Here is a 15,201-nt window from a genome sequence, read left to right as displayed (position 1 = left end):
CCTTTATTTGGCTTCTCCAAGCACACGTCAAAAAGACAAACTTTACATTTTAAGCGACGGCTAGCTTGACCACAAAAAGAAACTCTGCGTGTTTTGTTACCAACATCTGTTGTTGCTTAATTCTGTCGTGATTGTGTGTCCATTGTCTGGTTGTTGTTTTTTTGGTGCATCAATAAAAACTTTGATTTGTTGTTCTTTCTCAACAGTGTCCACCATGCACTCGGTGGTGTGCGCAAACGAGTCCCTCTTCTACTTCGTCTTCTTCTACCCCTTCCCAATCTTCGGAATCCTCCTCATCGCCCTGCTGCTGGTGCGCTACAAGGGCCGAGGCAGCAGCAAGAGCCAGGAGGGCAAAAACGGCGCCCCCCTCCTGTGGATTAAAGAACCTCACCTGAGTTACTCGCCCACCTGTTTGGACCCGCCTGCGCTCAGCCTGCACCCCGGCTCGGTTGACTAAGCGAGGGTCCCCGCCCCCCCCTTCCTGTTCCGCTCTCGTTGCGGATCCAGACAACACGATGCCAGGGAGCAGATTTGGACTCCACTTTCAGAACTTACTGTCGTTCACTGCTGTGTTGAATTAGTCAGTTGATCAGTTTTAAGATTCTTACCCTGATTGCTGCCTGTTTTATGTTAACAACCGTGTGTGTGTGTGTTTGTGTGTGTGCGTGTGTGTGTGTGTGTGTGTGTGTATGGACGAGAATGCGTGTGCCATGTTAGCACAATTAAGTGTGTGAGTGCAAACTGAAGGATGAGGGAAATTCACAAGCCTCTCTCTCTCTGTTGTTTTGTTTTCTGCGAAACCTAATCTCATAGCTGCATTTTGAGTTTTTTATTATTCTGAATATGTGTCTATTTTTCAAGAAGAGAAGAAAAACTGCGCACATGAGATCACTGGCCAGTCCAGGAAGACGATTTAAGAGAGGGAACTCTATAATGGACTCTGGCTCTGAGCGGATGCCAAAAAAAAAAAAGAAAAACATCTACACACTGATCCAAGAGCAGCCACAGCCTGGCCCACTATGTTGGTTGCCATAGTGATGCTCTGCGCCCACTGACTACGTAGCCGATGACTTGGTTTCCAGCCTGCATAGAGACAAAGGCAAGGACACACAAGTCTGTGTCCTAAGTGAGGATGTGTGTATGTGTGTGGGCCCACCTGCCTCCACAATGAATTTGCCTTGGCAGACAGACACAGGTCCTGGTGCGCCACTTAAACACTGCCAGACACGCTGGCCTTAGCGAGAGACTGCTCCGCTCTTCTCCTCCATCCTCCTCCTCCTCCTCTCCCAAAAGAGACAGCGAGGGAACGCTAGGGAGGTCAGATAGGATGGAGAATAAATGAACAGCTCTCTCCTGCTGAGGATCTATGTACTTCGACACATGGGATTTTGTTTTGTTCAGTGCCAAGTCCTCCTTATTTCCAATGCTGTCCTCTGCAGCCAGTATTTGAAGTTTTAAAGAGACGGGAGGAAGCTGATTGGTTCCGAGGCAGATCGTGAACATGACTGCTTACCTCCCGCTGTGGGTTTATGGGGCCTCGTGGGCAAAAGGGCAATTTCTACACCCGTGTTAAATCAGTTGAATTGTCCTTCTTAAATTGCACAGCGGGGGTCGATGACTAAAATTGAATTCTTGCACATTTCTTTAAGTTGCCCAATATGACCACTCTGTTGTCCTGTCTTTAAAAGATACCACAAGCTCAAATAATGCATATTAAGTTAAACAACTAGACTTGGTCTTTTACGAACCACCCATCAGATTACTAATGTGTAGATGTGTAGTCAAACACTCTAAAATGTATTCTGCACATTACAAGCAAACCTAGTTTTGTGTTTATTTTAAAGATTTTTCTATTTATTGTTTTATACTACTTTGCATAGCTTTGTAAGATTTTTTCCTTTTTGTTTTTTGTGCTTTGAAATTCTCTAAAACCTGTGCTGCTTGCGTTGCCAGGCAACTGCACCAAAGCAGATTGTGTCAATAGCCTGTGTGTTGGCAACGTGGTAGATGTAGAAATGCTAGATGCGTCCTGCGCATTGCAGTCTGTAGCATTTCACACCAGATTGTCAAGTTTGGTCAGTGTCACAACACTGTATATCTATATCTATAATGGAATTTACTGTGTCTTTTACATGTACAGTAGTCCAACAGACAAGTCACAGAAATTGATCCACTTAATGCTTCTTCGCTCGCGTTGCGTTCATCTAGTGAAATGTGATGTAACACCTTGGTAGGATGTCTGATCAAAGCCGACAATGAACTGCTGCGACATGGTCTTCTTCTTGTGGATTCTGGCTGAGGGTGTATCTCTTCAGTTCCCCCTGACAAAAAGGCAGAAGGGTTGAAAATCACTTTTTTCAGCTGGAACTTGACAGCCGGGGGAGACACGAGAACTCCTCCTGCCCGACCCGGGCCACAACCCTCTCACTGCCAGACTGGACCTGAACTGAAAAAACTCTCGAAAAACTTGACATCGTTGTCTCCAGTGTGTCGACATGTATATTGCATGAGTATTGCAGAAGGAATTTTGATGTTTTGTAAACTTTGAACTCTTTGAGCATTGTGTTTTGTGTGACAGAGCAGTGCCCAATCCCCCCCCCACCTCCTCGACCCCGACTTCCTGAGCCATCACAAAGCCCAGCCCTCTCATCATTATATCATTATTTACTATATTCGACTGCCAACGATGCCCATCCAACATATAAAGTTCTCTATCTGGAGATTGTGTTTGATATTACTGCTCATATTTCTTTCTTTTAAACGATTTGCTTTTAGGCAGAACTTCATTAAACAGATTTATGTCATTAATAATCCCCCTCCCAAAAAGTAGCCGATACTGACACAAGCTTACGAATACTAAGATATCAACTTGCTTTGCTGTTTTTCTTGTTAGCATCTCAAGCCGCTGCTGAGTGGAGAAGAGCTGGTGCTGTAGAGTCAAGGGAGTCAGACATGTCATGTTTGTGCAGCTGCAACTCAATTTGATTAATGTCAGAGAAAAAGGCCCGTCACTGCCTGTCCACTCATTATTAAACACGTGTTTTCAGTTTTGTTCGCTTGAACGAGACATTAGCCACGAATAATTTAGCCAAGAATTTGGTCAGTTAGGTTTTAGGGTCAGGACAAAATCAACTTATAAAGGCAAAATAGATGAGTAGTCCACAACGAACATGTAGTTGATGAGGTGACATTTCATCTTTAAAAGTAAAACGAAAGAAAGAAAAGGACGGGTGATGCAAAACAACACGATCCACTGTACAGCATATCGAGGGTGTGTGCTATTTCAAATGCACATTGGTAGAAATCTGGACAATGACGTGTTTATGCATGAGAAAGTTACATCTGTAAATATTCAAGTTTGTTTTCTGCATCAAGTGATCTAATCATCAGCCTGATTTTCTGTTTGTGTGTATATACTGCAAATGTCACCTCGTTAAATCACAATATTCAGAGTGTGAATGGTACGGCCTCCTGTTGCTGTTTGATGCAATGCTATTACAAGTCAGAAGTATATATATGTATATGTTTATGCATATGTATATATAATAAATGAACCGCAGGAAAGTCATTCTGTGCATTCCCAGGCTTCACCAGGAAGAATTGATGCAACTGTTGGAACTTTGACGTAACGGTTGCATATCTGATAGACTTGCGTCACATGAAGCCGGTTTTAGTTTTTTATAAGCAAATCAGGAGCTGGTTTGCTGGATTGTTTCTTTTTTATAAATATGGAACAGTCCTGGAGGTTGAGTCACTGTATAAATTACATTAATCCCAGACGGAATTCATTTTAAAATTCAATTCATTTCATCTCTGTAGACCTGAGCCAGGAAGTATAGGGCACGGTTGTTGTCACAGCGCTGCCGCCATCGCCAGAGCTGCACACGAGCTCTGAATAGTGTATTTTTTGTTGTTATAATGATAATAATATTAATAAAAGCATCCATCGCTGCCTCCCAAGATTCCCCCCGACATTCTGACAGTGTTGTAGCTGCATTTCGAGGGCTGCATGTTTCGGCTGTGTGCTGGCTCCAGATTTAGGTGTAAAATAGTTTGTGGTGATGTTTTCAGTTCGGCCAGTGATGCTTTATTTTCAGTGATGTATTTTTATATGACCATGGTTTGTTTCTTTTCTTTTTTTCTTAATAGTTGCCATCGTGAACATTAAAAAGGCACTTTGCTATTGTCAGTTTATTGCAATAAAATACATTCGGTGCATCTTCCTGTTTTTCGTTTCAATCGTATATGCACTGTGCAGTGTTTGTAGATGAGTTGTCAAAACAACATATTGATCCAGTTTTTCTCACAACAGATGCACTAACACACCACCAGCTCCCTTCCCAATCATCTGGCTCTGCTTTCATCGTAAACTCAAGGTTAACGCCCTGCAGCCAGCAGGGTCTTGTCGAGTCGGCGTGGGATTTTAACCTCTGAGCCCCTCGACAACGCGAGGCTTTATTTACTCTGCGTGTTCCTTTCACTCGCCGCGTGTGTATGTGTCTTTACTCGAGTGGAGGAGAGAGAAGGAATGTGTCAGCACGATAAGAGGATAAATGGTGCTTCGAAGTTAACGAGGCACTTTTTCTTTCGACAGCCTCAGCAAATCACACCTCACCATTCATAACTCATAACCAATGCAGACGGACTCGCTCGCTCTCCCACACATACCTCCCATTAGAAGCTGAAATCCTTCACAAGTCCGTGTCATTCATAAACTTCTCCCCAACTCCTTCTCCCATGAATCCATATTAACTCGTATTGATTCACACAAGACCCGACGAAGCCAAGAACAAACGTTGGCGCCGGTTCCATGAATCAACTGTGATGTGAATGGAAAACTGCACTCGCTGTAAGAGAAAATCATAGTTTGACTTTTGCTCGGCGTGTTAACTTGAATTTTTTCAGGATTCTGTGATGCACAAGATTTTGGTCAGACATCTATTGATGCTGCTGGCACTGATAGTAAAGGCAACACTGATGCTGCTGATGTTATTGTCAGCGGCTCCATCTCAACTTAGCAGGATGCAGAAACACCAAATCCTCCTGCTTTGAGCACTGTCTCCCTGTCCTACTTTCTGGCTGATTTTCATTCTGTTGCCATTTTGTCAAGTGCACATCCTGTGAGGAAAGATCTGTTTTGCATAAAACTAAGTAATACTCACAAATCCATATAGTCCTCGCTGAGGGTGCAGACACCGGAGGGACACACATGGGCAGGCGGCACTTGCACAGTGACGTGTCGGGCAAATAAGATTGTGAGTTAATACCAGTGAGAAAGGGAGCAGGGAAGAGGAGGAAAAGATAAACATGCGTCTATTTTAATTTCATTTCACTGGGGTGAGCTCAGATGAATCGTTACAAGGACGGAGAGAGAAAAATCACGATCGATACGGATCAATAGCACACAAGTGCAAATTGCAAAAAGGATTATTGGCTTGCATAGAAAAAAATCATGTTAACACACAAGGCTCAGGAAAACACTAAAAATACACTGCACATGTTCTGTTCTTCGAGGTGTCGACACGAGGGAGGAGACGATTGAACAGCTTGAGGTGCGAGTGGACTGCTGAGGCTCGTGTGCCGCTCGCTGCACTCACCTTTACGCTCACACTTACACCACTTAGTGAGTCAGTGACAAAGAAATAATCCTGTCATTCACAAATTGTAACGTTGGCATTTGTAAGGGCTGCGCTGCTTTCTCCCCTCTCAAAGGTTCAAACGCAGGGGTGAGCGATAAAAGGTGGGAGGAGAACAGATGTTCCACCTGTACAGCGGAAAATTGCTCTACAAATTGCTGTTGATGTATCAGCAGCTCCAGGACGACGCGGTGAATTCTGCAGGAGGGAAAAAAAGAAGAATCGATAGTCGTTTTAAGGGCCTGATAGTTTGAGCTGTTTTCTGGAAATAAAATGAGTTTGTGGATGATTATCACTGCAGCCACAGAAAAACTCACACGAATCACATGCAGCTCAAAATACACACAAGACACATACGGAAATCCAAACAACCAAAACACTGATGGTCCCACAGCATTCATTATGGATTGAAAACATGCACAACTTTACAAACACACATTGGAAAATATTCTCTTCTCATCCATAATTGATCGGCACTAAAATCGTTTGTGTACTTCCACCGGCTCCGTCTCAGGCAGAGTAAACTAGTTCTAAGGTTGCTACTACGGCAACGCCCCCCCCACTGGGACTTCTGCATTTAGTCTCTCCGGTCTCCAGGGGTCCCGGCAGATTCAGATGAGAAGCTAATTGCTCGTTCCAGGCTTTTGTGGTATTGTTTGTTTTATAAACATTTAATACCTGATAGGTGGATCGACCTTGCATGGTTCAGTCTTCAGGAAATTTCAGCCGAGGGCATTTTGCTTGAACTCTCCTACCGCAGCTTATCTCCAGATGTGTCAAAGCATGCAGGACTTTTCACAATCCAAGGCTGTGAAGGTTTAAGATTTTTTTTCTGTGGACAAGCGTGAACGGGAGGGAAAATACGAGTCCTGAGGCATTTTCTAACAAGAGTAGTCTGCAGGCATATTAGCAGCTTTGTAAGGTTTTTCAGACACATTTGGGTTTTTGAGCTAAAGCCAGTGAGATATCATGCTCAGGATTATGATGTTAAGGCAACACTTTAAAATAGCAGCTTCTATATAAGTTTCATGGTTCACTGTCTTTGGTGCTGCTGCAATGCCAACTCCTCACCCTGAAGGTCTATGAACATTTTTGAGTGCCACCTCCTGTGAGTGCTACGCAACTGACTGGCCTTCAGTAAATCAAGAGTAATGCCAAGCTGTGGATCGGCTTTAAAAAACTGATTTAGGTGTATTTGTAACAGTGGCAGCTCTTCTGGCTCAGGAAGCCAAGGATCATGGGTAATATCCCCTGATCATTTGTGTTTTGGTAAAGTGACTATACAGTCTCAGCTCCACTCAACACATTGATAGGCTTTGTTTTTTTCCCCTTCTTGAAAACAACTTAAAGATTAAACGATTTTAATCCAATATACTTTTTGTCAAATTCTGCTTATATCTCCTCATGGCCTGCGAGCTGTACGTTCTTTATGTGCATTGGAAATAATTATGATTTAGATACATAGCCTTCTCTCTGAGAGTTGAAAGAGGTTAAAGAGGTTGCTCTGTTTCTACTTAACAGGTGGATTAACGTTTATTTTCTTTAGCTCACATTCACTCAGTATCGTGTTTCCCCATTTGCTAATGTTTGTTGTGACTAATTCCAACTTCTTGATGAAGAGCATGCATGTGGGGGGTGGAGCTTCTGAAGTTCCAGTGATGGGGAGGTTGGACTTGACTTCAAATATCAACAATCGCTTACCCCAGCTTTGATTGCTCTGACATGGAGAGGGCGCTATTGCTTAGTAAAATTGACATAGTGTTGCTTTAATTTGCTGATGTTTACCAAGGATAGTACAATTGTTACTCAACCACTGAAACTTGCTATTTTAATCCAATAGTTTAATTTAAAGCCATGAACGTTGGCCTTTTAATGAGGCAACGTTGAAGTCGTTAATGATTCATCCTCTCTGGGCCTTGTGGATGCATATGCAGAATTCACATACAATCTATACACCGCGCAATCAACCAACTTGCTGCAGGGAAGAGCAAGGAGATCTTTTGTAATATTATTCCAAACAAGTTGTTTTTTAATTGTTAATAAGACTATACAGACTCAATCAGACGAGGCCTCTATGCATAAGTAAAAGTGGCAACAACAGCGAGCTAATCAGCGATGTGCATGTTGTCCTCCTGTGGGATGCCGGGTAATTATGAATGAGCAGGAGCCGGCAAAGCGAGTTCACTAATGTGCTTTTAGTGCCGAAGATGAGGGGAGAGAGGCGGAAAGATATAATTCCACTATATAATGATTCCAGAGATGGGGAAGGGTGAATCATGAAAGCAAAAGACAATGCAGCAGGGAATAGATGGAACAAACTAAATGGCAACAGAAAGTGCAAGAGGAGGAGAGAGAGAGAGAGAGAAGAAGAAGAAAAAAAAAAAACGAAAATGTAAAAAACCAGGTACCCCTGAGACAACTACTTCAAACAGTGTCGTTGGATGAGCCCAATGAATATTTGACGGCACGGTTCCTTATCCAGTGATTCATCTCTCATGATCATGAATATGGTTGTGGGTACTGGTATCATATTCCTTTCTGAGACCCTGGTGTAAAATTTGTATGTGTTTTTTTTCTTTTTTCTTTAACACCTATTCAAACTGGGTGTAGTTGCTCCCAGTGCTGGTGGTGTGTGTTTCTGCGGCCTGGGAAGACAGCCTCTGGAGGACCCGGCTGTCTGGTGATCCGTGCTCTGTGGTATACTCTGCTCATGTCTGCACTCACCTCTGCCAGGCACCCAGACATTCCCTCAAGGCATCGCTTTAAAGCTCAACACGATGGCTGTCGGACTCAATTTTGGTGTCAAATATTTTCTGGACTTTCAATATCCTCTCTCTCTCTCTCGCTATGTGTGTGTGTGTGTGTGTGTGTGTGTGTGTGTGTGTGTGTGTGTGTGTGTGTGTGTGTGTTGTTTTCTGTGTACACACCGGGAGACAGGTTGTGAAAGATGCCGGTGATTCAAACACATGATTGCTGATGGATCTCTGACCATTCGTCACTGCCACCCCCCCACCCCCATCTATTTCTGCTTTTAACCACAGATGACAGTACCAGCAGATGTGGTTGTCATGGCATCAAAGTCTCTCATGAGTGCCTTTGATGTATAAGTTAGGAGCCAGCATATGAGGTATGTACGTATGTGTGTGTGTGTGTATAAATAAGCACCATCCGTTCTCCAATTGTTTCATTGTCACGAATACTGCGGCTCCCATCAGTCTCTACATGCAACAAATGGAGTGTAAACCGTGTGAGATGATCCGGAGAGCCACGCAGCTGTCGATTACCTGATACTGCGACTGCAACATGACTTTAAGGAGCTCGGTGCATGTGGAGTCGCTGCCTTGTGTCCCCTGTCTGTGCTCGGCGCCACTCACACGGGCAGACAAAATGCCTGTCATCCTCTATTAGAGCCCAGATCGGTCACAGGAGATTTCCCTGTGATGCACAAATACAACGTATCACACACACACAAACTTTGTTGCCCCATGCACACACTCTATCGCACTTCGAATGATCCGAAAGAGCAGCAAATGATGGCATTATCTGCCATTATATGTCACATGGAAATGAAAATACAGATTTTTTGTCATCAATATTGCAACGCTCTGTGAATTTGCCTCCAAGACATGTGCTGCATTATTGAGAGCGAGCTGCTTGCAGTTTGAAGTATGTCATGGGTGATTCGCATTGACACGAGGGGGATCTGTCAGCAGACAAAGAGATGAGAGACACTGTAGTCGTGTCTTTTAGTCTATCTGGGTGTCCTCCTCGGGAAGAGGGCTCCACATCCCAGAATGCCTCAGCCAGTGCAGGATTAAGCACAGATTCCTCAAAATGCACTTAACCTGCACTTCTCTCTGTTCCAAAATCCTCAGTGGCACCACCGCAGCTACTGATCTACTTACCTAATATCAACACAACTTTATACACTGTAAGTTTTGATAAAAAATTGTCTGGGTGGAAAAAGCTCTAGAGAAAAAGGGGAAACAAAAGTGGTGTAATCATGCACATATACTAGCAGGTCACTTAAGTTTGCATTACTTCAGCAAAATCGTTTTTTATCAGCAGAGAACGATACTCTCCAGTCCCACTCGTCCTGCAGCCAACTCTCTGTTGCACTGTTAGTGGAACTGTTCATGCCGTGGAGGCTAAATGCATTATACATTAAACCACTGTGTTTCTCAATTCCAGAGCTGTGTAGAATATTTGTTCATGCTTACAGATTAATTATATATGCTTACAATTGCATTACATGACTTCTTACTCAAGGAATCCTCCTACTGCGGGGGTTTTTGAACAAATTCGCCATCTAGTGTACAGAAGAGGGAAACGAGAAGCAGGAAGCAGCCAGATCAAAATGTAGAAAAATATTCAGTCGATAGTAAGAGCACAACATTCAAAATCGTAGTCACATACTGAATTGTTTATATTGAATTGAGATGGATGCAATTTAAACTTATTTTCAGCTGTAGTTTAATCTACAACTATGCGTCACATATTAAAAGATCATATGCTCTCTTAATAAAACCTTAATCTGCAAAGTAACTGGTAACAATAGAACAACCTTCGCCAAGGATGCTATGTGTTTGGGCAATGAGGTTCAGATACAAATATAAATCAGGATCTAGTGAATGTAAATTTGGTCTCATAAGGACACTACTCGCTGATTTCTATTCTAGTTACTAAACGGGTTAGCTGCAACAACAGAAAACCACGTCAGCTTCCACTCGTCTCAGAAATCCGAGGCTTCAGAGGGACTCTGACATTTGATGAAAAAAAAAAAGCCTGGTCTGATGAAACTGGAGAGTTGAGAGCATGAACCCATGGACCCAACTTGCCTCATGTCAACAGTCCAGCCTGCTGCTGATGGTGTAATAGTGCAGAGTGTTTACTTTGGGCTCCTCACTACCCATCAATCATGGTTTGAAAGCCTCTCTGAGTATAGCCGCTGACCATGTTATTCCCTTCACAGGACTCAGTTTACCATCTTCTAATGGCTGCTTCCTCACGATAATGCTCCGTGTCACGAAGCAGTGGTCGTCTCAGGCGGATTTCATGCTCATGAGAGTGAGTACAGTCAATTTCAGAAGCCTCCCCAGCCGCCAAAGAAAAGACATTGGCACATGGTGGAACAGGAGATTCACAGCATGAGTGTGCATTTTGACAAATCTGCAGAAATGACGTGACGCAATCATGTCAACATGGAGCCGATTTCAAATGTTTCCAGCAGCTTGTTGAACGCCTGCCAACAAGAATGGACAAAGCTGTTTTGGGAGCGTACGTGCAGATAACATATTAATCATCTTTAAGGTTTTGATTTTTTAATCTTTCCTCCTTGTAGTTACACGACAAATTTAATGGCCGGGTAAATGTGAGAAAGAAATTAGATTTTTGTCACTTATTAAATAGCGTCCACCTTCTTTTCAAACACGCATCTTTACCCTGGATTATATTATCAAGATTAATAAATATCAGTGGATAATCGTCTTTTCTCATCCAGTCGGAACCGGCAGCAGCTTGTACCACTGACGCGCTGCCATTAAGCAACCTCAAGGGAAAAGATGTCTGGGTGTAATTCACTCATATTTATTCAAACTGCAAATAATCCACACATGACTTGAGTCTTTTTAATCTGCAAAACCAAATCTCATGGATTTCAGTAGAGTAGAATATCTTTGCTCAGTAGCACAGCAGAGACTGGTCCATTTCAACGAGACAGCAAAAGAGCACAGCAGTTATATGAAACATGATTTCAGATGTAAAACAGAAGATAATGTCCTTGGGTTATGTTATTTCCATAATTTACACTTAAGACTTATATTCAGGAATGTTGACAGAAGTGAAATCAGCGTAACCTCAGCTCCAGTCTGGCAAAGACGAGAGACACTTTGACTAAACCGCTCAGAGGCCGTGTCAGGACAGGATTTAGTTTTGTGGAGGCACGAAGCAGCTTCACTCCCACCACAGTGATTTAGGTTTCACCATCAGCTCACGCCTCCACAGAGAATCCCCTTTGCCCTGACTGTGAACCCCCCCCCCTACCCTGACCTCTGCCCCCCCAGAAATGTCCGTAATGAGTCTGTTCCTCTGGCTGGTTGTGGTGAGTGGCTTGGATTGGGTGGAGTGTCACCATGGGGGTCTCCAGAGGACACAGGGACACGTCTCAGCGGTCCAACGAGCGTTTCTGAATCGCCTCGGCCACCACCGTGCGAAGGAGAGCGATGACAGAGCGCGGGTCATCGTTGCCAATCACAGCGCTGCCCGACACAATCATGTTGGCCCCTGCCTGGAGAAAACATGAGAATACACTCGGTAAAGGAGAAGTTTATTGAGAGTTGGTTTTGGGTGGTTGAATTAACAGGCTGTACTGGTTGTATTCATTACCTCTGCACACTTGTGAATGGTGTCAGGGCCGACTCCTCCATCGACTTCAATGTCCAACGAAGGGAACTGACTCCGCAGCCAGCTCACCTGGTCACAAGACATTAAGAGATTAAAATCTGCTGAGTATCATTTCTACTACACTATTTCAGATATGAGAAGGATTGCAGAGAGACACAGGGCTGCAGGTTAAAGTTCAAACATCCTCCTCCACCCAGACGGGAACACTAGTCAGACAAAGTCCCGTGATCTGATGTGGACAGTTACAGTTAGGATACGCAATATTTATGTGGTTCTTACGTAAAATAACTGTTTATGTGTGGTTTAGAAGAAATGTTTGTGGACATCGAGTCTCACATCATTGTGACACTTTACACGACTCTTTCGAAACTTCAGTCTTTAACTTTAGAGTTTTAGTAGACGTGTAAGAAACAGACACATAATAATACTTCTGATGCAGATATATGATTGTTTATGCAACTTGTCTGATCTGTTCCATGGTTATTTTGACTCTGCTTAGCACTTTTTTATAATCTTGATTATATATCACAGACCAGGTCTTAACTCTTTATCGTCCTCTAACAGAACCGGTTTTCAATGCACTGAAGAGAAGATCTATAATTTGATTTTTGTCCTAAAGTTCAACTTGCTTATCTTTTGCTTCATTTGTTGCCAGGTAACTGTGCAAACTGTGGTCTTTTTTTAGCAATGGACAGCATATGGGATACATCCTTTAGCTGACACATGTAATGTTATGGTATTCTTCTGTGAAAAGCTAAATATTGACCATATAGATGATTTAAATGATGCAAATGAGCAGCTGGTTCAATGTTTGATAATGCTGTTATCCAAGGGGAGCTGATTTACTGTTTTGTTCGATTTGAAGTTTAGCTTGTGTCATTACCTTGGGCATCATGTCCTCCATGAACTTCTGTCCTCCAAAGCCAGGTTCAACAGTCATGACCAGAGCCATGTCGATTTGGTTTGCCCAGGGAGCCAGTTCTTCCACCGCTGTACCAGGTTTTATGGCCACACCCACCTGGAATAACAATCACACATCAATAAGAGTCGTCCTGATAACAATTTGAGGCAGAAAGATCGATTTGCTGATGTGAGCCTTTCACAGACAGATTGGTATCAGTGTTTATGTTTGCCGATATGAAAACTTTTACTGTCCCGGATTAAACCATTCTCAACTCTCTTACTGAGTGACCTTTAACATGACACACTCAGCTGTCGGGGGAGCAGAATCGCTTCTCACCTTCATGCCGCTCTCTCTTATCTCCTTGATGAGGTTTCCAGCGTTGCTCGTGGCCTCTAAGTGGAAAGTGTACTGGTTGGCTCCTGCTGCAGCCATGGGCTTCACCCACTGCTCCGGCCGGGACACCATCATGTGCATGTCTGCAACATCAACACGGTCACAGTTACTGCACGTTGCCAACACACAGCAGAGGCATTCATCATTCCATCCAAACGGGATAACTGGGTTACATTGTAAAGTGAATTATACGTGAGGGTGTTTGGTTTCTTGCTCTCACCAAAGAAGGCTTCCTGAACGCTTGACTTCCTCAGGCTCTCCACCATGGGATGACCAAATGTGATATTAGGGACAAAATGCCTTGAAAGGGAAACAGAACCAGAAATTTAACACAACGCAGGTGTTGGGACATTTGCACAACTTGCTCAACAGTTGCAAAGTGACGGAAGCTCATCTCTGCCAGTGAAAGAGAGAGAAGACGAAGGCTAAGTCTGAATTTTTAAATTAAAAAGTCAAGACAGAAAGTTGTTATGAGAGAGCAACTCATAGTTATGAGAGAGTTAATCAAAAATATGAGATCGTAAGTCATTACTTTGAGTTGATTTAGTATTTTTTTTAGATGCTACGTCAGTATTTTTAGACACTAAGTCATTACTTCATTATTTCGAGATATTCAGTTATTTTGAGATATTTAGTCACTGTTTTCAGAAATGTAGCCAGTATTTTGAGTTGGTTACTTTTCATTTTATGACACTAAGTCAAACATTTGTATCTTAGTATTTGGAGATACTAAATTATTACTAAATCATGATTTTATGATATCAAAGTGAGATACTAGTTATTTGAAGCTATTCATTATTTTGAGACTGAGTTAGTAAGTCATTATTCTAACATATTAAATCATCATTTTGAGACACTAAGTTATTATTTTGAGATAGTAGCCTAAGTTATTTGAGTTAGTCAATCATTATTTATTTAGTTAGTAAGTCATTATTTTGAGTAACTGAGTTGTTACTTTGAACTATCAAGTTGTATTTCGTCACTGAGTCATTATTCTGAAATGCCAAGTTATTTAAATAACTGAGTCATTATTTTGAGAAACCTTCTCATTACAGTGACTCATCGTGTTTGATCTTTAATGACAAAGTGGTGGGCTTCCACACGTGACGCGTGGACTTCGTGCCGAGGAAGAGGAGTGAGGAAGAGGAGGGAGCCTGGCGGCAGGAGGAAGAGCTCAGTGAGCCTCTCGTGTTTGACATGTTTGTAAAGACTCACTGGCAAACACTTCAACCACAGACATCTGCTTATAAACACGAGCTCCCCCAGATTAACCTCTCACATGCTAGCTTAGTTTAGCCAACTTTAGCTCTCTCTCTCTCCCTGGAGTGCTGAACTTAGCCCGCTAGTCGTTAGCATGCTAGCTCCTGTAGCACTGACCCGTCCATGACGTCCAGGTGCAGGTAGTCCGCTCCGCACTCCATCATCCGCACGCACTCGCTGCCCAGACAGGACAGGTCGCTGCTCAGGATGGACGGACCGATCTTCGCACTGTACGCCATGCTGTCTGTCTGTCTGTGTGTGTGTGTGTGTGTGTGAGCGAAGAGGCTAGCTACAGTTAGCCATGTCACGAAGCACCACTTCCGCTGGTGACCTTCAAAGTAAAACCCACAGGTAGCCACATAGCGTCATCTAAAAGAAAAGTCGTTCAAAATACAAATGTTCTCCTACTCTACCCAGAGAAGGATTGTTTCATGTGAGCTAAATTTGAAGCTGAAATATATCGATAAATGTTTGAAAAAGGCTGTGACAGTTCATCTACAGTTTATGGGATAGAATTGTTAATGTGCATTAATAATAAGTATTAATGTTTACATGTTCTGTTTACTTTGTTTATATAATATTTTATTCTACTTGTGATTTTTTTTT

The 15,201-nt window shown here is 42.9% G+C and overlaps 2 protein-coding genes across 3 annotated transcripts in view; one reads left to right on the top strand and one right to left on the bottom strand.

The window, feature by feature from the left end:
* igsf3 (immunoglobulin superfamily, member 3) overlaps nucleotides 1–4,218 on the top strand; it is an 80,781-nt gene extending 76,563 nt beyond the window's left edge. For both annotated transcript variants that reach the window (XM_061088445.1, XM_061088444.1), the window contains one exon: nucleotides 207–4,218. In XM_061088445.1, coding sequence (XP_060944428.1) covers nucleotides 207–457 — 251 coding nt within the window. In that variant the 3' untranslated portion in view covers nucleotides 458–4,218. The remainder of the gene's footprint in view (nucleotides 1–206) is intronic.
* A 7,031-nt stretch (nucleotides 4,219–11,249) lies between these two features.
* LOC133021452 (ribulose-phosphate 3-epimerase-like) lies at nucleotides 11,250–14,879 on the bottom strand. The gene is made up of 6 exons (XM_061088310.1): nucleotides 14,713–14,879; nucleotides 13,556–13,635; nucleotides 13,279–13,418; nucleotides 12,922–13,056; nucleotides 12,021–12,107; nucleotides 11,250–11,922 (listed from the first exon to the last, which is right to left on the bottom strand). Exons 1-6 carry the CDS (start codon nucleotides 14,832–14,834, stop codon nucleotides 11,800–11,802), a joined length of 687 nt encoding a protein of 228 aa, XP_060944293.1. The 5' UTR covers nucleotides 14,835–14,879; the 3' UTR covers nucleotides 11,250–11,799.
* Nucleotides 14,880–15,201: the final 322 nt, after the last annotated feature.

This window comes from Limanda limanda, chromosome 16 (assembly GCF_963576545.1).
Source record: "Limanda limanda chromosome 16, fLimLim1.1, whole genome shotgun sequence".
In the NCBI taxonomy this organism is placed as follows: Eukaryota; Metazoa; Chordata; class Actinopteri; order Pleuronectiformes; family Pleuronectidae; genus Limanda; species Limanda limanda.
Note: the sequence above shows the minus strand (reverse complement) of the source record. Positions and strands in the feature narration are given on the sequence as shown.